The sequence below is a fragment of the Ranitomeya variabilis genome, chromosome 2 (genome assembly GCF_051348905.1).
Source record: "Ranitomeya variabilis isolate aRanVar5 chromosome 2, aRanVar5.hap1, whole genome shotgun sequence".
NCBI classification, from domain to species: domain Eukaryota; kingdom Metazoa; phylum Chordata; class Amphibia; order Anura; family Dendrobatidae; genus Ranitomeya; species Ranitomeya variabilis.
In genome coordinates this window covers 1,077,226,581-1,077,253,050 of record NC_135233.1, presented here as the reverse complement: position 1 = coordinate 1,077,253,050, position 26,470 = coordinate 1,077,226,581, and the positions used below count along the sequence as shown (strand labels likewise).

General features: G+C 43.9%; 1 protein-coding gene across 2 annotated transcripts in view; it reads right to left on the bottom strand.

Annotated features, from left to right (window-relative positions):
- The window catches only part of LOC143808700 (cytochrome P450 2K4-like), a 93,997-nt gene that overhangs the window by 25,913 nt on the left and 41,614 nt on the right, over window positions 1-26,470 (bottom strand). For both annotated transcript variants that reach the window (XM_077291629.1, XM_077291631.1), the window contains exons 2-5: window positions 21,674-21,861; window positions 8,331-8,493; window positions 7,533-7,682; window positions 638-798 (exon numbers count right to left, since the gene is read on the bottom strand). In XM_077291629.1, coding sequence (XP_077147744.1) covers window positions 638-798; window positions 7,533-7,682; window positions 8,331-8,493; window positions 21,674-21,847 — 648 coding nt within the window. In that variant the 5' untranslated portion in view covers window positions 21,848-21,861. The remainder of the gene's footprint in view (window positions 1-637; window positions 799-7,532; window positions 7,683-8,330; window positions 8,494-21,673; window positions 21,862-26,470) is intronic.

Genomic DNA, 26,470 nt, shown 5'->3' with positions numbered 1-26,470 from the left:
TTATGAACATTAGATAACAAAACAAATAAATATAAGATAAACAAAAAAACAGTTGTCCCACTCTAAATGTGTCGTGTCTCGTCTCCCACTCTAAATGTGTGGTGTCTCGTCTCCCACTCTAAATGTGTGGTGTCTCGGCTCTCTTGAATGTGGTCACCCGAATTAAGCTCTCAGGAAGCTGTTAGTTGCTCACTAGTAGACTTCATTCTCCTCTGCATATGAGCAACTCTCTTGATTTATTGAGTCCAGAACAATTTTCTAGGCACTTTGCTTCATTTTCAAAAGGCACTCTCTACATCGGGTGAGCAATGGTTCCTCCTCCTCAGATGTAACCTTCAACCAGTGTTCCAATTGGCAAATATGCCCAATCCTCACTTGACTTTGTAATATACACAGGCATCCTGAGGCTCCAATACACTCACATGCCCTCTGTAACTGACTCCGGATGACTGAACACTGATTCTTAAATAACCGTGGCCACGCTCATGGTTACATGCCAACATTGGCCGCCACAAAAAATGCTCCTCCCAGTCTACCATGAAAGCTTTCTTAGCACATTAACCTCGGAGAAATGTAAAATCAATTAGGCATTGTCCCTACTGATTGAACCTTCATACATCCCTGAATAATTACTTACCATAACCCAGGGGCTGGTTAAAAGTTTTACATTCTGATTGATTAAATCCATAAGCCGCAGTATTGTTGGATCCTCAAAATCAAATCTTTTGCTCAAAAGTATGGACACAATTATATTAGTTACAGCAGCATAAATACCGGTGATGTTATCAAAGGGCTTTCCTGAAAGTAAGGGGATAAAATATAATTTTTTTTATATTTTTTGTTTTATTGATGCGTTGAATATTTGAATAAATGCTTTATTACATGATCTTGAATTTACACTTGAGATGTCACCTCAACCCGTAGAGGTGCTTTCTTCTGTATCACTATATTTGCAGGCTATATTGTAAATACTTAATAGGCAATCCCAATTTGCAATACATGGCAGAAGTAAAAAATGAATTGGAAGCCAAAGGTGACTGTTATCAATCCCTTAAGTCATTTCAGCTTCAAGTTAGCAAAAGATGGTAACTGATAACCGGCCGTGTGCGACAGTGGTCCATGTTCTTCCAATTGATGTTTTTCCCAGAAGTATATATACCATGTACATACAGTGGTGTGAAAAATTGTTTGCCCCTTTTTTATTTCTTATTCTTTTGCACGTTTGTCACATTTAAATGTTTCAGATCACCAAGAAATGTAAATTTTAGACAAAGATAACACAAGTAAACAAAAAAGCAGTTTTTAAATGACGGTCTTTATTATTAGTGGAAAAATAAATCCAAACTTACAAGGCCCAGTGTGAAAAAGTGATTGCCCCCTAAAACTGGTTGGGCCACCCTTAGCAGCAACAACTGCAATCAATCATTTGCGATAACTGGCAACTAATTTTTTACAATGATCTGGAGGAATTTTGACCGACTCCTCTTAGCAGAATTGTTTTGATTGGCTCACATTGGAGGCTTTCAGAGTGTAAACCACCTTTCTAAAGGTCATGTCACAGCATCTAAATTGGATAAAGGTCAGGACTTTGACTAGGTCACTCCAAAGTCTTATTTTTTTTGTTTAGCCATTCAGAAGTGGACTTGCCAGTGTGTTTTATACCATTTTCTTGCAGCATAACCCAAGTGTGCTTTACCTTGAGATCACCAACTGATGGCCAGACATCCTCCTTCTGGATTTTTTGGTAGACAGCATAATTAATCTTTCCATTTACCACAGCAAGTCTTCCAGGTCCTGAAACAGCAAAACAGTCCCAGACCATGACATTACCACCATCATATTTACTGTTGGTATGATGTTCCTTTTCTGAAATGATGTGTTACTTCTACATCAGAAGTTATGGGACATACACCTTCAAAAAAATTCAACTTTTGTCTCTTTAGTCCACAGAGTATTCTCCCAAAAGTCATGGGGACCATCATTATATTTTCTGGCAAAACTAAGATAAGCCTTTATGTTCTTACTGCTCAACAGTGGTTTTTGGCTTGGAATTTTGCCATGCACGCAATTTTTGCCCAGTCTCTTTCTTATGGTGGAGTCATGAACACTAACCTTAACTGATGTAAGTGAAGACCTACAGTTCTTTGGATGTTGCTGTTGCATCTTTTGTGACCTCTTGGATGAGTCTTCACAGTGCTCTTGGTGTAATTTCAGTCTACTGGCCACTCCTGGGAAGGTACACCACCGTTCCATGTTTTCACCATTTGGGGATAATGGCTCTCACTGTGGTTCGCTGGAGTCCCAAAACTTTTGAAATGGCTTAATAGCCTTTTCCAGAGTGATAGATCTCAATTGTTTGTTTCTCAATTTCTTTGGATCGCTGCATGATGTCTAGCTTTTGAGGATCCTTTTGGTCTCCTTCACTTTCTCATGCAGGTATAATATTTAAATTTGTTTGTGATCTGAATCATTTAAGGGTATGTGCACACGTTGCAGATTTGCCTGCTTATTTTTCTGCACTAAATCCACAGCTCTTGGCAGAAAACACAGGTGCGTTTTTGATGCGTTTTTGCACGTTTTTGATGCGGTTTTTATGTGTTTTTTGATGCATTTTTGAAAGCTAAATAAAGATGTATTATTGAACAAAAAAAAGATTTGTGATTTCATGTCTTGTCCAACCTCCTCTTTTACATTTGTCCCACCCACACTCTGTTACACACATAGATAGATAGATAGATAGATAGAAGGAATTAGATAGATGTAGATAGATATATCTATGGATAGATGTAGATAGATATATCTATGGATAGATGTAGATAGATATATGGATAGTTAGGCTACTTTCACACATCAGTTTTTTTCCGTCAGGCAGGATCCGGCAAAATTTTGACAAAACGGATCCGTTGCAAATAGTGAAAAACTGATGCAACTGATCCTTTTTTGAGAGAGCGTGAGAACGGAAAATGTGCATGATTTGAACGGAAACATGCATGAAAAACTGGATTCGGAGGCCAGATTCATCATTTCACATCTCAGTTTCATACATTTTTTGCCGAATCCTTTCTTCTAAACGTTTTCTCCGTTCGCCGGAAACAGCTTTTCTGATGGATCCAGCAAAAAATGGATGAAACGTGTGGCTATCAGGAGCAATCCAGTGCTAATACAACTCTATGAGAAAAAAACAATGTTATGGCTATCAGAACGCACCAAATAATAAGAGAGATGGTATAAGGTGCGTTCACAGCCCGGGGTCCAACGTGCAGAGATGAAACCTGCTGCTGAGTAATGACAGACTATATGGCAGTACAATGAGGATACACACACGGGTTAGCTTCACCCTGTATGAAAGAAGCGAACCCTGTTGCATCACAGGGCCACGGTACCGCACCAAGAGCGCAAGCAAAGAGTCTCAGGACTCTATCCCAAGACTTGGGATTAGAGTTCGTCTAGACCACTTGCGCTCGACACACTACTGGGTGTCAGAGTAAACTAAAATAGTAATTTTATGCACAAGAGTGCGAGCAGTGCCGCACTGGCAGACGCCACTAACCACCCAGACTTGGGTTAGGGAAGTGCTCTAATAGCGCACGGTGCCGCACTGTTGGTCACAGCAATAGAGGCTGTATCATGTGTTCAGTACTGATGGCTCTGTCAGGCGCTGGCTAGCAAACATCCACCTTATGTGAGCAGTCATACACAAGGGAGGGGATGATTAATGAGCGACTTTCACACATCAACACACACAAGTTTTCAAGTATACACTAGCGCATGGCAGAGCGGCCATGCGAACCTTTTATAGCGGCAGTGCAACAAGACCTTCCAGATGGACCAAAAGGAGCCGCAACAGGATCTGAGCATGTGACCCCCGACCTCCAATGGGAGGTCGTCCCATGGGTATGCTCAGTATGTGAAAAGCAGGACTTAGTCCCAGAAAGACCTGCTCGCTGCTGAGCATTGCTGGCTACAAGGACAGAGCCTGGAAAGGCAGTAGTAACCAGTCATCCGGTATCAGACTGACGTCACCGCTGAGCAAACTCCACTGCGGCTGGAGAAGAATGGGAGACCGCAGCGGAGATGGTTTGAGATTCCCCCTGTGCAGAGGCGGGAACTCAACACTTAACAACCGGATCCGGTGGAAAAAAAAACAGATCTGTTGTTTTCAAAACTTGCCAGATTGTGCCTGACGGCAAAAACCTGATGTGTGAAAGTAGCCGGATAGATGTATCTGTAGATATAACTATCGATAGATAGATAGATAGATAGATATAGCATAGTTATATCTATAGAGATATCCATCTATAGATATATCCATAGATATATAATAGCAAGGCCTATGTTTCTTAATGAACGTTTAATTAAAAAAACAACAAAAAACGGAAAAAAATGTCTTGGGCTCCCGCGCAATCTTCTGCACCAGAGGGGGAAAGCCGACAGCCGGGGGCTAATATTTGCAGCCTGGGAAGGGGTTAATACCAATGGCCCCTCCCAGGCTATGAATATCAGCCCGCAGCTGTCTGCACAGCCTTTACTGGCTATTAAAATAGGGCAACCCCCTAAAAAATGAAGTGAGGTCCCCCTATATTTTATGGCCAGAAAGGCTACGCAGACAGCTGTGGGCTGATATTCACAGCCTAGAGAGGGGCCATGGATATTAGTCCCCCAGCTACAAGTACCAGCCCACAGCCGCCCCAGAAATGGAGCATCTGTAAGATGCACCAATTCCGGCACTTAGCCCCCCTCTTCCCACTCCTGTGTAGCTGTGGGATATGGGGTAATAAGGGGTTAATGTCACCTTGCTAATGTAAGGTGACATTAATAAAGGAGAGGCGTCAATAAGATGCCTATCCATTATTAATCCTATAGCAGTGAAAGGGTTAAAAAAATAAAGACACAGCCAGAAAAAAGTATTTTAATATTCTTAATTTAACTATACTTAACATACTCGCTCGCCTTCAAAAAATTTAAAATAATAAACTTTATACTCCCTCTCCGACACAGTCCAATTAATGACGAGTGTCCCACGACGATCTCCCCTATAGAACAGTGACATCGGGTGATGTCACTACTCTACAGACCTGCAGTGACACACTGACAGGAGACAATGGCTCCTGCAGTGCATCACTGAGATTACCTTAGTTCAGGGTCTCACTTTATGGCAAATCTGCGTGGAAATTTTCCCACACAGCAGTGCCACAGGTGAGACTAGGGACTATTTTTTACAGTGGCGGAGGAATACATTGTGGAAGGATACCTTCCGTCATTGTATTCCTGGAGCCCCTGGAGAGCGGTCGCATCTGATGTGGCTGCTCTCCACGGGAGATTGTCGTGGGTCACTCGTTTTAATTGGATATCTTGGATATGGGAGTATACTGTTTGTTATTTTTATATTTTTTAAAGGTGACTATGGCTTCAGGGATCAAGGTGACAAGATGATGGTGAGTATGTGCTCTATGTTGTATGTACTGTATGTCTATAGGTATGTATTGTATGTAATGTATGAATTTACTGTATGTATGTATTGTATGCTATATGTTGTATGTACTGTATGTTGTATGTACTGTTATATGTTGTATGTTGTATGTACTGCTGTATGTTGTATGTACTGTTGTATGTACTGTTGTATGTTGTATGTTGCATGCACTCATGTATGTTGTATGTTGCATGTACTGTTGTATGTTGTATGTTGTATGTGTTATGTACTGTTGTATGTTGTATGTTATGCTATATGCTGTATGTTGTATGTACTGTTATATGTTGTATGCACTGTTGTATGTTGTATGTTGTATGTTGTATGTACTGTTGTATGTTGCATGTTCTGTTATATGTTGTATGGTGTATGTACTGCTGTATGTTTGTGTTTTTTTTACATTCAACACATTAGCCGGATGATGGGACTACTACTGTCCCATCATTGGCTAATGTGTCAATCACTGTCACTGTAGCAGGCATAGCCCGATGGGACTTGTAGTCCCATCAGATGATGCCTGCACACACACACACCCCCGACAGACACGGCAGACCCCCGACAGCCCCACACAGACCCCAAACAGCCCCACACAGACCCCTGACAGCCCACACAAACCCCCGACAGCCACGGCAGACCCACGAAAGACCCCTGACAGCCCGCACAGACGCCTGACAGCCCTGGCTGACCCCCGACAGCCCCAGAAGATGCCCCGGCAGCCCCACACAGATCCCCGACAGCCCTGCACAGACCTCCAACAGCCCGCACAGAACACCAACAGCCCTGGCAGACCTCCGACAGCCCCAGCAGACCCCCAGCAGCCCACACAGACCCTGACAGCCCTGCAAGTCCCCCAACAGCCCCGCAGACCAACACACACGCACAGACCCCGCCACACACACATCTGCAGTTTTGCTGCGGATGTTCCCGACTCAATGCAAGTCAATGGGTGCAGAAATGCTGCAGATCCGCACAAAGAATAGACATGCTGCAGAAAAAACAACGCTCCGTTTATGTGCGTTTTTTTCCGCAGCATGTGCACAGTGGATTGGGTTTTCCATAGGTTTACATGGCACTGTAAACCGCATGGAAATCTGCTGCAGATCCACAGTGTCAAAAACGCAGCAGATCCGAGGTAAAATCGCAATGTGTCAACATGGCCTAAGTGTGACACTGTTGTGAATTCTGCTCTTGGGTTCCCTCCGGTGGTTGTTGGTGGTAATGCAGTTGTCTCTGGGTTGCAATCCTGGGCAGGTGTTTCTGCTGATTGCAGCTCTGACTGGGCTATTTAGGTGTGCAGGATTCATTAGTCATTGCCAGTTGCCCATTGTTCTTGGAGGGTTTGCATCTCTGTCTGGTTCCTCCTGCCCTGCTGCCAAAATCAGCAAAGATAAGTGTTTGGTTTTGTTTCTGCAGCACACATGCCATGTGCTTTACAATTCAGTTCTATTCATTGTTTTTCTTAGTCCAGCTTTGACTGTGTTTGGATTTATTCAGTCTAGTTGGATTCTCTGGAGATGCAGATATACATTCCATGTCTTTAGTTAGATGTGGAATTTTGTATTATCTGCTGTGGATATTTTTAGGGTTTTAATACTGACCGCTTAGTATTCTGTCCTATCCTTTTCTATTTAGCTAGAGTGGCCTCTTTTGCTAAATCCTGTTTTTCTGCCTGTGTGCGTCTTTCCTCTTATACTCACCATCAATATTTGTGGGGGGCTGCCTATCCTTTGGGGGTCTGCTCTGAGGCAAGATAGAATTCCCTTTTCCATCTATAGGGGTATTTAGTCCTCCGGCTGTGTCGAGGTGTCTAGGATGTGTTAGGTACACCCCACGGCTACTTCTAGTTGCGGTGTCAGTTTAGGGATTGCGGTCAGTATAGGTTCCACCTACTCCAGAGAAAGTCCATGCGGCTCCAAGGTCACCAGATCATAACAGACACACATGGAAAATAATAGGAAATCAGGAAGGATGCAAACATTTTTTCACACCACTGTATTTGGCTTTAATGTATAATTGATCAACCTTAGACGCAGTATTTTCCCAGGTGACATACTACATTACTCACCTTCATATGATTTCAGCTTTTGTATTAAATACTCAGTCTCCTCAATGATCTTGTCCTCTATGGTCTTCCTTCCCACTCCATAATCTCGTAGTGTGGAGAGTGTGAATCTTCTCATCACTTTCCAGTTCTCTCCATTGGAAAATACAATACCTAAAGATGATGGGATGGACAAGTGATATGTACTAAAATTGATATTTAAGGCTTGACAGGTCCATCACAAAACCAAGAAATTATCTGGTGGACCACAAACCAAATTAAAACCCCAAATAAAACTGCTTATTAGTCAGTCAGAGAAAATAACAACTCACCTGTAAAGAAGAGAGCCCAAAAATATATATTTTTATAATAATTTTAATTAGTTGAGTTTTCTAGTTATCCTTTAGATTCCAAATTCAGTCAAATATTTAAGTTCAGATGTAGATATAGGAGGAGTAGAACTAGTATTAGACTTCAAAGACCTCTCTCCTCTGGTCCAGAACATTTGCAGATTTATTCTAACCCCACCACATATGATTTCTCCATGGACTTACACTACTCTCTGTGCCAATAAAAAGCATTAACATAATAGCCAAACAGCAGCCACTCATCTCATCTTCAGTGCTACCACAAGAGAAAAGAGGCATTACACAAAGCCCTATGAAATCAAGATCATCTTGATGTAATACATGAACATGACTGGTTCTCCATGAAGGTTATACTCTGTATAGCAGGTTTTTTCAGTTAATAGATGAGTATTTAAGACAGAGAATGTTGTTAATAACAAGCTAAAAAAATGTTATAAATAAAACAAAGACTTACCATAGCCTTTTAGAGCCTCTAAAAACAATGGTGTATCTGGCCTTTCTGCAAAATAGTCTGCATTTTTGACGAAAGCATCTTTAATGGTATCATAACCACATAAGACGATGGATTTTGACATTCCTATCTGGACACTAAAGACTGGGCCATACTCCTTAGCCAACTGTGAATACAAGAATGATCACCAATTTCCTGAAATAGCTTTAACCTTTTTTATGTTCACTCCTTATAGGAGGTGGACATTACAGTAGACGTTATAGATCACGGGAGACTAACACCTATTTTTGGAATCTTAAAATGGTTAACTAACATTTAGAGGATTTAGTCATAGGAATATAGATGCGAGCGCTTATGCCCATTTTTCTGATCTAAAGTTAAATGTAATCACTTCTAAACACCCAATAAGAGTTCATTCACATCTAGATTTTGGTGTATGTTCATAATAGAAAACCACAGCACAGTGCCAGTTCTAGCATAAGATGGTTACTAGAGTTGTGTGAATCGATTTGAGCTGGATAAATTTCTTTTGAATTTCACAAAATGTTTGAATTCACCTGAACCCTCAGTTTTTCATAGTTTTATAGTTTTTAAGATTGAAGGTAGACTTAAGTCCATCAAGTTCAACCTATAGGCTAACATGTTGATCCAAAAGAAGGCAATAACCCAATGGGGCAGTTACTAATAGCTGCACATAAAGGAACAATTCTTTACCAACTCCACATCAAGACTAGTTCCCCGGACATCCCATCACAGAATCTAGTACCCGTAACCTGAAATATTTTTTAATCAGGACAAAATAGTGACATGTTGGCTGCAGTTTTGTTTGATTCTGTCTAGGGTAGTGTTTCCCAAACTCCACTCCTCGAGACCCCCAACAGATCATGACTTGATGATTTCCTTAGTATTGCACAGGTAATGCAATTATTATCAAGGCAACAGAAATTGCCACAGGTTCTCTCATCTAAGAAAATTCTGAAAACATGTTCTCTTAGGGGCCGCAAGGAATGGAGATTGGAAAACAGTGATCTAGGGTCTGGATAGAAAACAAAAATTATTAAAAGATTATACTCAACATGCATTTCAACTTTCTTGATTCACCAGCTAACTATCTGGTCCTCCGTATGCTTGCTTTTTACCTCCGTATCCAGTCTTCTCTACGATCTTCACTCAATGCCACCTCTGGTGCTGGCAAGAACTCCAGTGAGATCATGATGTCATGGAGAAACACATCCAAACTGAAGAAAAGGACAGCGCCACACCGGATAGTGAAAAGCAGCTCACATATTTATTCTGCCTCCTAAATATATGTGAGCTGCTTTTCACTATCCGGTGTGGCGCTGTCCTTTTCTTCAGTTTGGATTTGGATGTTCTATCTGGGATGGACCCCTGGTGAGGACGTGCGCCCCGATGTCCATAGAGACTATATAATTATAGGGTACGGCTTTACTGCTTTCATGGAGAAACACATGGCATAATGTCATGTGATGCAACGAAGAGTGAAGAATAGTGTTGAGCGATACCTTCCGATATGCAAAGGTATCAGTATCGGATTGGATTGGCCGATATCCAAAAAATATCGGATATCGCCGATACCGATACCCGATACCAATGCATATCAATGGGACACAAAATATCGGAATGGTTCCCAGGGTCTGAAGGAGAGGAAACTCTCCTTCAGGCCCTGGGATCCATATTCATGTATAAAATAAAGAATAAAAATAAAAAATATTGATATACTCACCCCTCTGACGGCCCCGGCTCTCACCGGTCTAAGCGTCTGCCTCCGTTCCTAAGGATGCAGAGTCAAGGACCTTCGATGACGTCGCGGCTTGTGATTGGTCGCGTGACCGCTCATGTGACCGCTCACGCGACCAATCACAAGCCACGACGTCATCGAAGGTCCTTCACTCCCTGCATTCTTTGGAACGGAGGCACCACTAAGAGCCACGGTCCGCCGGAGGGGTGAGTATATCAATATTTTTTATTTTTATTATTTATTTTTTACATGAATATGGATCCCAGGGCCTGAAGGAGAGTGTTCTCTCCTCCAGACCCTGGGAACCATACGCAAAGCACACTTCCGATTCCAATTTCCGATATTGCAAAAATATCGGAACTCGGTATCGGAATTCTGATACAGCAATAATATTGGCCGATACCTGACATTTGCAGTATCGGAATGCTCAACACTAGTGAAGAAGACTACAAAAGGAAGAGAAGTCTGGAACCGTATGGAGGAAGTGAGGAAGTGAGCCAGAGGAAGAATGGAGGCTCCGATGTCAGGACATGTGAGGTTTCAAGTTGGATAATGTATTTCTTACCTCTCTGCTTGTTATGCTCTTGTATCTGGAAATCACATTTGCCAACCGAATTAAAGATAATCTGTCTATTTGCAGTATACTCATCTCTAATGGATACAAAAGATGACCAGTGGATAATCTTGGTTTTTAAAGCGGTTCACCAAGATTTGTTGTTGTGTCCATCATCTTAAAAGGAAATTTAGTGCTCCATGCTGTTCTGCTTGTTGAATCTAAACCTGAGATTTAGGAGCCTTACCCCTTCATGGTCTTACAGTGCTATCTATGCCATTAATAAGAACCTACATTTGAACAGTCATAAGTAACGAATAGTTGTAAGAAAGGGCAGTAGAGAAGACTGTTTGACAGAAACCATCAATGATTGCTATGGATGTGCGTACGGTACTGAGTTGTAGGAGATGACAGAGTCTGTCTGGTGTCTTCCCCCTGTGGAAAATGTACACATATATTACGTGCTGCACCTTGACGTTTACTAATGTTAATGTATTGATGCTGTATTATTTATGTACTATAATGTGATGTGTGTTATGTAAAGAAGTAGGGATATCATAAGTCAATAGTGGGATTAGAATAGTGGGGCACATTAAAGATAGGGAATAGGCATATTAGTTTAGGAAAAGACAGCATAGAGGTTATCCAGAGGATATAGTGAGGCACTTACTGGTTCAGCTCAGTCAGGATGCAGCAGTGAAGAGTGACAGTCTGCCAGCCATGGGGTTAAAGCTATTATGGCAGGAAGGGGTCCCAGGCTGACAAATGTGCTGGCAGTCACCACCTTCAACGGTAACCCACCCCAAGAGGATCCAGCGCCTGAGGCCAGGATTAGGTCAGCTGAGATGGCCAGCCTTCTACCTTCTATTATTGAGTCCGGATGAGTTGAACGGGAGGAATCTGGGGAACCTAGAACCACAGGAGTCACAGAAGGGACAGAGATTGTCTGGGATAGAGACAGAGATGCCAGGAAGAGCCAGAGATTGCCCAGTGGGACAGAGATTGTCCAAGGGGCCAGAGCTGATCAACAGGAAGAACAGAGATTTTCAGGGAAAGCCTCAGGATTGACACTGCAAATGAACTGCATGGCATCAGTGACAAAAAACCCTATGTTTAAGTAAAGTTGTACTGTTGAGAACATGGAGTCCGCAGTGATTTGTTGGATCTGTGGGTCTGAAGCTGGAGAGACAGAGCATGAGGGGACTTCAGCAACTGATGTGAGTGTTCTGCTGTGCATGCTGCACGTGCAGCAGAAGGGACATTACATTGCATTGGTGAGGCACCAGGGTGTGGCAACACTACAGCCCAGTTGCCACGACTACTACCCTGGTCGCTTTACAGAGTCACAAAATATAAGTGATCATCTGACTCTTCCCGATACAAAGATGTATAGAGCCATGGCTGCTGAGAATGATCCTCAGAAAAGCCATCAGTTAATAACTAGAAGCCGCAGGGACAATAGAACACGAGAACAGTCAGGAGCAGGATTGGAGATGAATCACCTGCCTGCAGGGCTGCCACTAGGAATTTCAGGGTCCCCTTGAAACTCCATCCAGGATCCAACCCAGTTCCGCCTCCACCCCTCGAACCTTCCACAGTTCCTCCACCCTCTCTTTGAAAAGCTCCACTTCTTGTGAATATCAGTCTGCACTTGGACCGCTGTGAATGGACTGGCCACGGGTCTCCTGACCTGAACTCAGCAGCCTCACAGCATGTATGAGGATGCTGGTAAGGGGATCGACACCCAGTCCATGCACTGCTGTGCGAGCACAGACCAATAGCTCCATTTCAAAAATTACACTGCCATAATAATAAAGAGGTTTCCCGATCATATATACCCACTTGCATCTGTGGTGACTAAGGGTACTGGTCGTCTTAGTGGCATTGCTTTCCTCACGGGGAGAGAGACATTACACTTGGAGGCAAGAAGGGATAACTGTCACCAGTTAAACACAAACATGCAACATGTTCATACTCCAGGCCACCAGGGGGAGCTTTTGATCCTATTTACTAGGTGACTCCCCATACATATGGTAGTTTGTAGGGAAAGTGAGTTAGTTCTTGCCAGGGAACAAACTGGGGCAATGTGTAGCAGAAGAAGGTGTACTGAGCTGTTTAGCCGCAGTGCTGCAGCTCCTGGAAAGAGATTATACGAAAGCTGAATATATTGCAGCGAGCGTGCAGAAGAGAGAAGCACAGGAGAGGTGTTATGAACTGGTGGTTTAGGAGCAACATGGGACGTGCTCTGGAGGAGGTGGTACCTTTACTGACCGCAGACTCTGAACTTAACACAACACTAGAAGTAGCCGTGGGATGTTCCTGTCACTCCCTAGACACCTCGTCACAGCCGGAGGACTAAATACCCCTAAAGATAGAATCAGGAAAGCTATCTTGCCACAGAGAAAATCCCCAAAGGATAGGCAGCCCCCCACAAATATTGACTGTAAGTGGAGAGGGAAATGACATACACAGAATAAAACCAGGATATAGCAAAAGGAGGCCAATCTAGCTAGATAGATAGGACAGGACAGAATACTGTGCGGTCAGTATTAAAATACTAGAAAAATCCACCACAGAGTTTACAAAAATCTCCACACCTGACTAAAGGTGTGGAGGGTAAATCTGCTTCCCAGAGCTTCCAGCTTAACTGAATAAATCCATACTGACAAGCTGGACTAAAAAAAAACATAGAATGTGCTGAACGATTAAGTCCACAACAAATGGACTGCAAAAGAACAAAGCAAGGACATATCTTTGCTGAACTGGTCAGAATATCAGGGAAATCCAAGAGAGATGTGAATCCAACCATGAACCATTGACAACTGGCATTGGCTGAAGGATAGAGCCAGGATAAATTGCCGAGCCAGAATAGATGATCAGTGGAAGCAGATACAAGGAGCAGCAGTTCCACTTAATACCACCGGAGGGAGCCCAAGAGCAGAACTCACAAAAGTGCCACTTACAACCACTGGAGGGAACCCAAGAGCGGAATTCACAACAGAGAGGATACCAGTGGGAAACAAGCCACGAGCAGGCTGCCTCCTTCTGAGGCGCAGAGACCGGTAGCCAGAACACCGAGGTTGTAAGGGCACCTACGACTTACATTAGAGACCACCAGGACAGCTGAACTGCAAGTTACCTGTCCGCCCTAATACCCAGGAGGCATGGTGACACCTATAGAGCCCGGGGTGTGCTAGAGTGCATGTAAAATGGCTCAAGTCCCCAGTCATACGGGTTATGTCCTATCCTATACGGGGGACAGAGACAGGACATCTGTGAGGACCTTATATGAAGCCATAGGCAGTAAGGAACTACAACACCATGACGCTAGAGGAAGGCTTTAATCTTCAACTGGATAAGGGGACTCCTAACTTGCCTCCAAGCCGGCCAGACTCTGCCTGCCCTGTGGTCTGGTGCCCTGGACTGTGGCTGCCTGAAGTCTTCAGTAAACAAGGTAAAGAGACTGCAACCCTGTGTCCTTGTTCTTTACTGTGCCACTGACCATCTTCCATCTACACACCGGGAGCCCTGGGGATACCCTTCACCTTTGGGAAGTTATACCATCTAGCTGCTATAACATCACCCCAGAGGACCCCTTAAAGCAGCGTCGGTCCCCACTGACAGAATACCACAGGTGGCGTCTCGAACATAAACTTTATTCCCTTTAACCCCTTCCCGACCTGTGACACAGTGTATGCGTCATGAAAGTCGGTGCCAATCCAACCTGTGACACATATGCTGTGTCACAGAATGATCGCGTCCCTGCAGATCGGGTGAAAGGGTTAACTCCCATATCACCTGATCTGCAGTGACAGGGGGAGTGGTGCTTTAGCCCAGGGGGGGTGGATTTAACCCCCCCATGGCTACGATCGCTCTGATTGGCTGTTGAAAGTGCAACAGCCAATCAGAGCGATTTGTAATATTTTACTATGAAAAGTGGTGAAATATTACAATCCAGCCATGGCCTATGCTGCGATATCAACGGCCATGGCTGGAAAACCTGATCTGCCCCTGATCTGCCCCCCCCCACACCCACCGATCTCATCTCCAGTCCTCCGTTATGTGGTCCGGTCCTCTCCATCTGCCTGCCCACTCCCCCGTCCTCCTGTCCGCTCCCTCCTTGCTCGGATCCACCACCCCCTGTGCTCCGATCACCCCCCCTGTGCTCCGATCCACCCCCCCACCACCCCTTCATACTTACCGATCCTCCCGGTGTCCATACGTCTCCTCGCTGGGCGCCGCCATCTTCCAAAATGGCGGGCGCATGAGCAGTGCGCCCGCCGAATCTGCCAGCCGGCAGATTCATTCCATGTACATTTTGATCACTGTGATAAAACCTCACAGTGATCAAAATAAAAAAAATAGTAAATGACCCCCCCTTTATCACCCCCATAGGTAGGGACAATAATAAAAAAAAGAAATATTTTTTTTTCTTTTTCCACTAGGGTTAGGGTTAGAACTAGGGTTAGAACTAGGGTTAGGGGTAGGGTTAGGGTTAGAGTTAGGGTTAGGGGTAGGGTTAGGGTTAGTGCATGTGCACACAGTGCGGATTTGGCTGCGGATCCACAGCGGATTGGCCGCGGATCCGCAGCGGATTGGCCGCGGATCCGCAGCGGATTGGCTGCTGCGAATTCGTAGCAGTTTTCCATCAGGTTTACAGTACCATGTACACCTATGGAAAACCAAATCCGCTGTGCCCATGGTGCGGAAAATTCCGTGCGGAACCGCTACGTTGTATTTTCCGCAGCATGTCAATTCTTTGTGCGGTTTCCGCAGCGTTTTACACCAGTTCCTCAATAGGAATCCGCAGGTGAAATTCGCACAAAAAAACACTGCAAATCCGCTGTAAATCTGCAGGTAAAATGCAGTGCCTTTTACCTGCAGATTTTTCAAAAATCGTGCGTAAAAATCTCACACGAATCCGCAACATGGGCACATAGCCTTAGGGTTAGGGTTGGAATTAGAGTTAGGGTTGGAATTAGGGCTAGGGTTGGAAATAGGGTTAAGATTAGGCTTGTGGTTAGGGTTACGGATAGGGTTAGGAGTGTGCTGGGGTTACAATTGTGTTTAGGGTTGGGATTAGGGTTAGGGTTGGGATTAGGGTTAGGCTTGGGATTAGGGTTAGGGTTGGGATTAGGGTTACGGGTGTGTTGGGGCTAGGGTTGTGATTAGGGTTAGGGCTACAGTTGGGATTAGGGTTAGGGGTGTGTTGGGGTTAGTGTTGAAGTTAGAATTGAGGGGTTTCCACTGTTTGGGCACATCAGGGGTCTCCAAACGCAACATGGCACCACCATTGATTCTAGCCAATCTTGCATTCAAAAAGTCAAATGGTGCTCCCTCCCTTCCAAGCCCCGACGTGCGCCCAAAAAGTGGTTTACCCCCACATATGAGGTACCAGCGTACTCAGAACAAACTGGTCAACAAATGTTGGGGTCCAATTTCTCCTATTACCCTTGAAAAAATAAAAAATACTTGCTAAAACATAATTTTTGAGGAAAGAACAATTGTTTTTTATTTTCACGGCTCTGTGTTATAAACTTCTGAGAAGCACTTGGGGGTTCAAAGTGCTCACCACACATCTAGATAAGTTCCTTGGGGGGTATAGTTTCCAAAATGGGGTCACTTGTGGGGTGTTTCTACTGTTTAGGCACATCAGGGGCTCTGCAAATGCAACGTGACACCCGCAGACCATTCCATCAAAGTCTGCATTTCAAATGTCACTACTTCCCTTCCAAGCCCTGACGTGCGCCCAAACAGTGGTTTACCCCCACATATGGGGTACCAGCGTACTCACAACAAACTGGGCAACAAATATTGGGGTCCAATTTCTCCTGCTACCCTTGTGAAAATAAAAAATTGCTTGCTAAAACATCTTTTTTGAGGACAGAAAAATGATTTTTTATTTTCACGGCTCTGCGTTGTAAACTTCTGTGAAGCACTTGGGGGTTAAACGTGCTCACCACACATCTAGATAAGTTCCTTGGGGGGTCTAGTTTCCAAAATGGGGTCACTTGTGGGGGGTTTCTACTTTTTAGGCACATCAGGGGCTCTGCAAACGTAACATGATGCCCGCAGACCATTCCATCAAAGTCTGCATTCCAAATCGTCACTACTTCCCATCCGAGCCCCGGCATGTGCCCAAACAGTGGTTTACCCCCACATATGGGGTATCACCGTACTCAGGAGAAACTGGACAACAACTTTTGTGGTCAAATTTCTCCTGTTGCCCTTGGGAAAATTAAAAAATTCTGGGCTAAAAAAATATTTTTGAGGAAAGAAAACACATTAATTATTTTCATGGCTCTGCGTTATAAACTTCTGTGAAGCACTTGGGGGTTCAAAGTGCTCACCACACATCTAGATAAGTTCCCTTGGGGGTCTAGTTTCCAAAGTTGGGTCACTTGTGGGGAGTTCCTACTGTTTAGGCACATCAGGGACTCTTCAAACGCAACGTGATGCCCGCAGAGCATTCCATCAAAGTCTGCATTTCAAAACGTCACTACTTCCCTTCCAAACCCCGACGTGTGCCAAAACAGTGGTTTACCCCCACATATGGGGTATCAGCGTACTCAGGAGAAACTGGACAACAACTTTTGGGGTCCAATTTCTCCTGTAACCCTTGGGAAAATAAAAAATTGTGGGCTAAAAAATCATTTTTGAGAAAAGAAAAAATATTTTTTATTTTCATGGCTCTGCGTTATAAACTTCTGTGAAGCACTTGGGGGTTCAAAGTGCTCACTATGAATCTAGATTAGTTCCTTGGGAGGTCTAGTTTCCAAAATGGGGTCACTTGTGCGGGAGCTCCAATGTTTAGGCACAAAGGGGCTCTCCAAACGCGACATGGTGTCCGCTAATGATTGAAGCTAATTTTCCATTCAAAAAGCCAAATGGCGTGCCTTCCCTTCCGAGCCCTGCCGTGCGCCCAAACAGTGGTTTACCCCCACATATGGGGTATCATCATACTCAGGACAAACTGGACAACAACATTTGGGGTCCAATTTCTCCTATTACCCTTGGGAAAATAAAAACATTGTTGCGAAAATATCATTTTTGAGGAAAGAAAAATATTTTTTTATTTTCATGGCTCTGCGTTATAAACTTCTGTGAAGCACCTGGGGGTTTTAAGTGCTCATTATGCATCTAGATAAGTTCCTTGGGGGGTCTAGTTTCCAAAATGGGGTCACTTGTAGGGGAGCTCCAATGTTTAGGCACACAGGGGCTCTCCAAACGCGACATGGTGTCCGCTAACGATTGGAGCTAATTTTCCATTCAAAAAGTCAAATGGCGCGCCTTCCCTTCCGAGCCTGGCCGTGCACCCAAACAGTGGTTTACCCCCACATGTGAGGTATCAGTGTACTCAGGAGAAATTGTCCAACAAATTTTAGGATCCATTTTATCCTGTTACCCATGTGAAAATGAAAAAATTGAGGCTAAAATAATTTTTTTGTGAAAAAAAAAGTACTTTTTTCATTTTTATGGATTAATTTGTGAAGTACCTGAGGGTTTAAAGTGCTCACTATGCTTCTAGATAAGTTCCTTGGGGGGTCTAGTTTCCAAAATGCGGTCACTTGTTGGGGTGCTCCAATGTTTAGGCACACGGGGGCTCTCCAAACGCGACATGGTGTCCTCTAAAGATTGGAGCCAATTTTTCATTCAAAAAGTCAAATGGCGCTCCTTCCCTTCTGAGCCCTGCCGTGCGCCCAAACAGTGGTTTACCCCCACATATGAGGTATCAGCGTACTCAGGACAAATTGGACAACAAAGTTCATAGTCCAGTTTCTCCTTTTACCCTTGGAAAAATAAAAAAATTGTTGCGAAAAATCATTTTTGTGACTAAAAAGTTAAATGTTAATTTATTCCTTCCATGTTGCTTCTGCTGCTGTGAAACACCTGAAGGGTTAATAAACTTATTGAATGTGGTTTTGAGCACCTTGAGGGGTGCAGTTTTTAGAATGGTGTCATTTTTGGGTATTTTCAGCCATATAGAACCCTCAAACTGACTTCAAATGTGAGGTGGTCCCTAAAAAAAATGGTTTTGTAAATTTTGTTGTAAAAATGAAAAATCACTGGTCAAATGTTAACCCTTATAACTTCCTAGCAAAAAAAAATTTGTTTCCAAAATTATGCTGATGTAAAGTAGACATGTGGGAAATGTTATTTATTAACTATTTTGTGTCACATAACTCTCTGGTTTAACAGAATAAAAATTCAAAATGTGAAAATTGCAAAATTTTCAAAATTTTCGCCAAATTTCTGTTTTTTTCACAAATAAACTCAGAAATTATCGACCTAAATTTACCACTAACATGAAGCCTAATATGTCACGAAAAAACAATCTCAGAACTGCTAGGATCCGTTGAAGCGTTCCTGAGTTATTACCTCATAAAGGGACACTGGTCAGAATTGCAAAAAACGGCAAGGTCATTAAGGCCAAAATAGGCTGGGTCATGAAGGGGTTAAAGACCTTTCCCTTTTACATGGGCGCCCAGGGCCACGGACTGGGTCGCCACCGTGACATCACCCTGTGAACACCGGACTCAGTACCGGGTACCCCACGGCCCTGGCAGGGTAACTCACATCAATAATTCCCCACCTCCCTTCCAAACCCCAACCAAAACTTTCAAGTTACTGGATGATCCTGAGCACTGCTGCCTGTTTTTATAATTGGGCATTTGGTTTTGCAGCAGGTCAGGATCATCCAGTAGCTTATACATTCCACTAGCCTCCCCCTGGGCCCTGTTGGATGCAGCCCCCAGTCACCACTAGACTTCCCTCATTAGCCATATGATACCAGTCCAGCCACAGCCACAGTGAGCCACCTGAAGCCTCTTCTCACTCGAGAGACTCCCCCTGCTTGTCCACCTGCCACCTCACCCTGCTCGTCCGCCCACCGCCTCACCTTTCTCATCCGCCCGCTGCCTTCCGCCTGCTCATCCGTCACCCCTAGTCAGAAGAAGAGAACGGAAAAAGCGACGACCTCCAAGACTACCCGCAACCTGCCACAACAAGAAGGGGTTGTACCACAGTGCCCACCGGATGGAGTCACACAGGGGAGAATGAGATACAGCTCAGCAGATAGCATAACACAGGAGAGAAGTGGATACACAGCTCAGCAAACAGTATCACACAGGAGAGGATTAGATAAATGGCTCAGCAGTCAGTATCACACAGATGTTTAGATACACGGCTCAGCAGACATGATCACACAGGAAAGGATTAGATACACAGCTCAGCAGTCAGTATCACACAGGAGAGGATTAGATACACAGCTCAGCAGTATCATACAGGAGGGGATTAGATACACGGCTCAGCAGTCAGTATCACACAGGAGAGGATTAGATACACGGCTCAGCAGTCAGTATCACACAGGAGAGGATTAGATACACAGCTCAGCAGTATCATACAGGAGAGGATTAGATACATGGCTCAGCAGTCAGTATCACATGGAGATGATAAGATACATGGCTCATCAGACAGTATCACACAGGATAGAATTAGATACACAGCTCAGCAGTCAGTATCACATCAGAGATAATTAGATTTACGGCTCATCAGACAGTATCACACAGAGCAGGATTAGATATACGGCTCAGCAGACAGTATCATACAGATAGGATTAGATACACAGCTCAGCAGATGGGATCACACAGGATAGGATTAGATACAGCTCAGCAGACGGGATCACCGAAGAGAGTGAGACTCACCCTGCTCCCCGCCCACCGCCTCCACCTGCTCTCATCCGCCGTCCATCCCTGAGTGACACACCGCACACTGCTCTGCTACAGAATGAGGAAGTGGAGAAGCATCTGATGTCAGAAAGGACCATGATGCACCCGGGCCGGCTGCAGCTTAAAGGTACAGTGCAAATTTACGTTTGCCGGATGCATTAACAACACTGTAGGTGTATTTTTAAAACTCCACAGTGTTGCTATGCATCAGGCATTCAGAAGCCTTTAACAAAATGTCCAGGGGCCCGATGAGGAGAAGCAAAGAGAGGAGGGCCCGAGCGGACCGGGCTGCCAGGGTGCTCGGGCCACCCTTTCTGCGTCTAATCACCGGGTCCCATACAGTAGTAAGGGCAGTAATGCCCTGATGGCGGCCCTGCCTGCCTGGAGCTTCCACAGATAGAACTGTGGAACTGTGTCTAAATCAACTGAGACAGCTTTTTGTATCCTTCCCCTGAACAACTATGTTGAATAATCTTTGTTTTCAGATCATTTGACAGTTGTTTTGAGGAGCCCATGATGCCACTCTTCAGAGGGAGGAGATTCAAACAGGAGAACAACTTGCAAGTGGCCACTTTAAGTAGCTTTTCTCATGATTGCATACACCTAGCTATGAAGTTCAAAGCTCAATGAGGTTTCAAAACCAAAAAAAGTGCTTTAGTAAGTCAGTAAAAAGTAGGTAGGAGTATTTAAAACAAGAAAATTATAAGGGTGCCAATACTTATGCACCTGTCAAATTTTGTTTGAATGCAGATTGCACATTTTCTGTTAGTACAATAAACCTCATTTCAAGGCAGAAACATTACTGTGTCCAACAGTTATTAGATATATGAAACTGAAATAGCTGTTGCAAAAAAAAAACATTTTATAAAACATTAAGCTTAAGATTAATAGGGGTCATCACTTTTTCATATGACTGTATGATTTGCACACTTGCCATCAATTCTGACTAGACATGCTCTCATTAAAAGTGTACTGAGCACTTCTAGTCGTTATGTGACTGCAAGTATGAAAATCACTCTAAGGCTGGGGTCACACTTGTGAGTGTGATGCGAGAAACTCGAGGGAGTCTCCTGTCTCAATACCCAGCATAGAAATACATGCAGTCGCACACTTCAGTGCTGGTGGCAGTTCTGGGTATTAATGCGAGAGACTCACACAAATATGACCCCGGGCCTCATGGACATTGGAGAATCCTGACAGCGAGCACACTACCAGGAGGTGAGTTATTGTACTTAGTGTCCACCTGGATTAGTTACATCATGTTGCAGTGGAATGTTTTTTTAATTAAAAAATGGCAAAGTTTTACCTGCATAAATGTGTGATGGGGTCTTCCTGTGTCCATCATGAGGACATTCCCAATGATTGGCAAAGGCCTTGGTCCAGGCGGAAAATTTTTGTAAGTTCCTTGTTTTCGATTCTTAAAAACTGTGGCCAAAAATAGGATGACAACCACTGAGAGGAGAACAATGACCAGGTCCATGGTGAACGCGAGAGCTGTAAAATGTGAAAATACATGAAAAGCATTAGAAAATAATGAATAATGGGTTGTGTGAATTAAACATTATTACAGATAAAGCAACATTTACCTTGAAATGAGCATTAGAAGATTAACACAAGAAAAACAAGTTATTACTTATTCTTATTGTCCTAGCAGCAACACAGAAATAAGGCAATCAACTCTTCTATTGCTAGGTTTTCATGTATATCATCTCTGAACACTTCAGTTTTCATAATGAAAGGAATGCCAGTTAGATTCAAGAAATATTTACTGGATGTACTGAAAAGCCTGTGCAAAAAAAAGGCGATATAGCAAAAAAGGCTTGATAACAAAACAAAAAAACTGAGCAACCAAAGACTGATTTATCTGAAGATCCAATTTTCAACTTATACAAGTGATTCTCACTAAATTAGAATATCATCAAAAAATTTATTTATTTTAGTTCTTCAATACAAAAAGTGAAACTCATATATTATATAGAGTCACTACAAACAAACTGATCTATTTCAAGGGCTTATTTCTGTTAATGCTGATGATTATGGCTTACAGCCAATGAAAACCCAAAACTCATTATGTCAGAAAATTAAAATATTTAACAATAAACACATGCAAAGGCTTCTTAAGCACTTAAAAGGTCCTTTAGTCTGTTTCAATGGTCACCACAATCATGGGGAAGACTTCTGGCTTGACAGATGTCCAGAAGGCAGTCATTGACACACTCCACAAGGAGGGTAAGCTATAAAATGTAATTGCTAAAGAAGCTGGAATTTCACAAAATGCTGTATCCAAGTGTATTAATGGAAAGTTGAGTGGAAGGAAAAAGTGTGGTAGAAAAAAGTGCACAAGCAACTGGGATAGCCGCTGCCTTGAAAGGATTGTTAAGAAAAGGCCATTCAAAACTTTGGAGGAGATTTACACGGAATGGACTGCTGCTGGAGTCATTGCTAGGGTTGAGCGAAACGGATCGTTCATTTTCATTTGCCAAAAGTCGGCGTCTCATGAAACCGAGCCGATCCCAGCGTTGCATCGGCCATGCGGTACGCGACTTTCGCGCCAAAGTCGCGTTTCGATGACGCTAAACGCGCCATTTCTCAGCCAATGAAGGTGGACACAGAGTGTGGGCAGCGTGATGACATAGATCTCAGTCCCCACCATCTTAGAGAAGGGCATTGCAGTGATTGGCTTGCTTTCTGCCGCGTCACAGGGGCTATAAAGGGGCGTTCCCGCCGACCGCCATCTTACTGCTGCTGATGTGAGCGTAGGGAGAGGTTGCTGCCGCTTCGTCAGAAGCAGGGATAGTGATAGACAGGGTACATAAAGCTACAAACCGCTTGTGCTGTAGAGATTTCCACTGTCCAACACCACCTTTTGTTTGCAGGGACAGTGGAAGCTACATTTTTTTTTCCTCAGCGCTGTCGCTCATTGGGCTGCCTTAGAAGGCTCCCTGACCCTGATAGCTGCGTTGCTGTGCCTGTGTGTGTACGCCGCTGTGCAAACCAACTGCTTTTTTCAAAGCACAAATCCTGTATTTCCTTCCTTTCTGCACAGCTATCTTGTGTGTTTGTCCACACTTTTGTGTGCAGCAGTCCTTTTTCTAGCTGCCTGCCATACTTTTCTGAGATAACTGCAGGGAGATAAATATTGGCAACTCTGCCTCCGTGCCAGTCCTGTGGGTGGCATCTCTCTCTCATTGTGTGGCACCGAAAACGAAAACCACTGTGTGATACTTGGCCATTTTTTTTTTTGGCTACATTCTCCCTTTTCCAAAAAAATAAATTAGTGGGAGATAAATATTTGCAAGTCTGCCTCCGTGCCATTGCTGTGGGTGGCATCTCTCTCTCACTGTGTGGCACCGAAAAGCAGTGTGTAATACTGGGCCTTTTTTTTTGGGGGGGGGAAATTCTCCCTTTTCAAAAAAAAAAAAAAATAGTGGGAGATAAATATTGGCAAGTCTGCCTCCGTGCCATTGCTGTGGGTGGCATCTCTCATTGTGTGGCACCGAAAAAACCACTGTGTGATACTTGGCCATTTTTTTTTATTGGCTAAATTCTCCCTTTTCAAAAAAAATAAAAATTAGTGGGAGATAAATATTGGCAAGTCTGCCTCCGTGCCATTGCTGTGTGTGGCATCTGTCTCGCATTGTGTGCCACCGAAAAGCACTATGTAATACTGGGCCTTTTTGTTTTTTTTGGTAAATTCTCCCTTAAAAAAAAAATAGTTAGTGGGAGATAAATATTGGCAAGTCTGCCTCCGTGCCAGTCCTGTGTGTGGCATCTGTCTCTCATTGTGTGCCACCGAAAAGCAGTGTGTAATACTGGGCCTTTTTGGTTTTTTTGGGTAAATTCTCCCTTTTCAAAAAAAAATAGTTAGTGGGAGATAAATATTGGCAAGTTTGCCTCCGTGCCAGTCCTGTGTGTGGCATCTGTCTCTCATTGTGTGCCACCGAAAAGCACTGTGTAATACTGGGCCTTTTTGGGTTTTTTGGGTAAATTCTCCCTTTTCAAAAAAAAATAGTTAGTGGGAGATACATATTGGCAAGTCTGCCTCTGTGCCAGTCCTGTGTGTGGCATCTGTCTCTCATTGTGTCCCACCGAAAAGCAGTGTGTAATACTGGGCCTTTTTTTTTGGGGGGGGGGGTAAATTCTCCCTTTTCAAAAAAAAATAGTTAGTGGGAGATAAATATTGGCAAGTTTGCCTCCATGCCAGTCCTGTGTGGCATCTGTCTCTCATTGTGTGCCACGGAAAAGCAGTGTGTAATACTGGGCCTTTTTGTTTTTTTGGGGTAAACTCTCCCTTTTCAAAAAAAAAAAAAGTTAGTGGGAGATAAATATTGGCAAGTCTGCCTCCGTGCCAGTCCTGTGTGTGGCATCTGTCTCTCATTGTGTCCCACCGAAAAGCAGTGTGTAATACTGGGCCTTTTTTTTGGGGGGGGGTAAATTCTCCCTTTTAAAAAAAAATAGTTAGTGGGAGATAAATATTGGCAAGTTTGCCTCCGTGCCAGTCCTGTGTGTGGCATCTGTCTCTCATTGTGTGCCACCGAAAAGCACTGTGTAATACTGGGCCTTTTTGTTTTTTTGGGTAAATTCTCCCTTTTCAAAAAAAAATAGTTAGTGGGAGATAAATATTGGCAAGTCTGCCTCCGTGCCAGTCCTGTGTGTGGCATCTGTCTCTCATTGTGTCCCACCGAAAAGCAGTGTGTAATACTGGGCCTTTTTTTTTTTTTGGGTAAATTCTCCCTTTTCAAAAAAAAAAATAGTGGGAGATAAATATTGGCAAGTTTGCCTCCGTGCCAGTCCTGTGTGTGGTATCTGTCTCTCATTGTGTGCCACTGAAAGGCACTGTGTAATAATGGGCCTTTTTTTGGGGGGGGGTAAATTCTCCCTTTTCAAAAAAAAAATAGTGGGAGATAAATATTGGCAAGTTTGCCTCCGTGCCAGTCCTGTGTGTGGCATCTGTCTCTCATTGTGTGCCACTGAAAAGCACTGTGTAATACTGGGCTTTTTTGTTTTTTTTTGGGTAAATTCTCCCTTTTAAAAAAAAAATTAGGTAGTGGGAGATAAATATTGGCAAGCCTGCTTGAGTGCTGCTCCTGTGTGTGCCATCTGTCTCAAATTATTGGGGCACAGAAAACCTAGTGTGTAACATTGGGCCTGATTTTCTTTTCAGTGTCAGGCACCTATAAAGGTATATATAAATCCTACAGAAGTTTGAGTTCAAGTTATAAGTTGTTTTACAGTAACAAATAGCGTTACTTTAGTTACGTTTTGCAAACAATGAGGAAGTCTAGTGGAAGAGGTCGTGGCCGTGGGCGGTCATTGTCAGCTGGTAATGATGGTAGTGGTGGTGGTGGAGCATCAGGTGGTCGTGGTAAAAGCAGTACAGCACCTAAGTCTCGAGTTGTTGAGCCAAAAACGTCATCTGCCTACACAAGGCGTCGAACGCTCTCTTTTCTGGGAGTAGGAAAACCACTTTTGAAGCCGGAGCAGGAGGAACAAGTATTGGCTTTCATTGCTCACTCGGCCTCTAGCTCTTTCGCCTCCTCCTCGGAAAGTGCCAAATGTCAGAGCAGTGCATCATCAGTGGATGCTCCCGGTCAGGAACAAGTCGCTTCCTTGTGTCCTTCACCCAGAACAACAGTGAAGGATGCATCAGTCGACACAACAGGTTACTCCATGGAGCTCTTTACACATACCGTTCCTGGGTTAGACAGTGAAACAGTTAACAGGCCATGCCCATTAGAAGTTGAATCGGACGTGGAGTGCACAGATGCACAGCCACAGACAGATTACTATGCTGTTCCTTTGACTCAGACCAGAACATTGCCCTCGCAGTGTACTGAGGCAGAATCAAACCCAGCGGAGACTATAGTGCCCCGTCACGAACGCTATACCACCGGCTTACACGATGACACAGACGAAGTTGCACACAACATAGAAGAGGATGTCATAGATGACCCAGTTGTTGACCCCGATTGGCAGCCATTGGGGGAACAGGGTGCAGGTGGCAGTAGTTCAGAAGCGGAGGAGGAGGAGCCGCAGCAGGCATCAACATCACAACAGGTTCCATCTGCCGGGCCCGTATCTGGCCAAAAATGCGTGGCAAAAC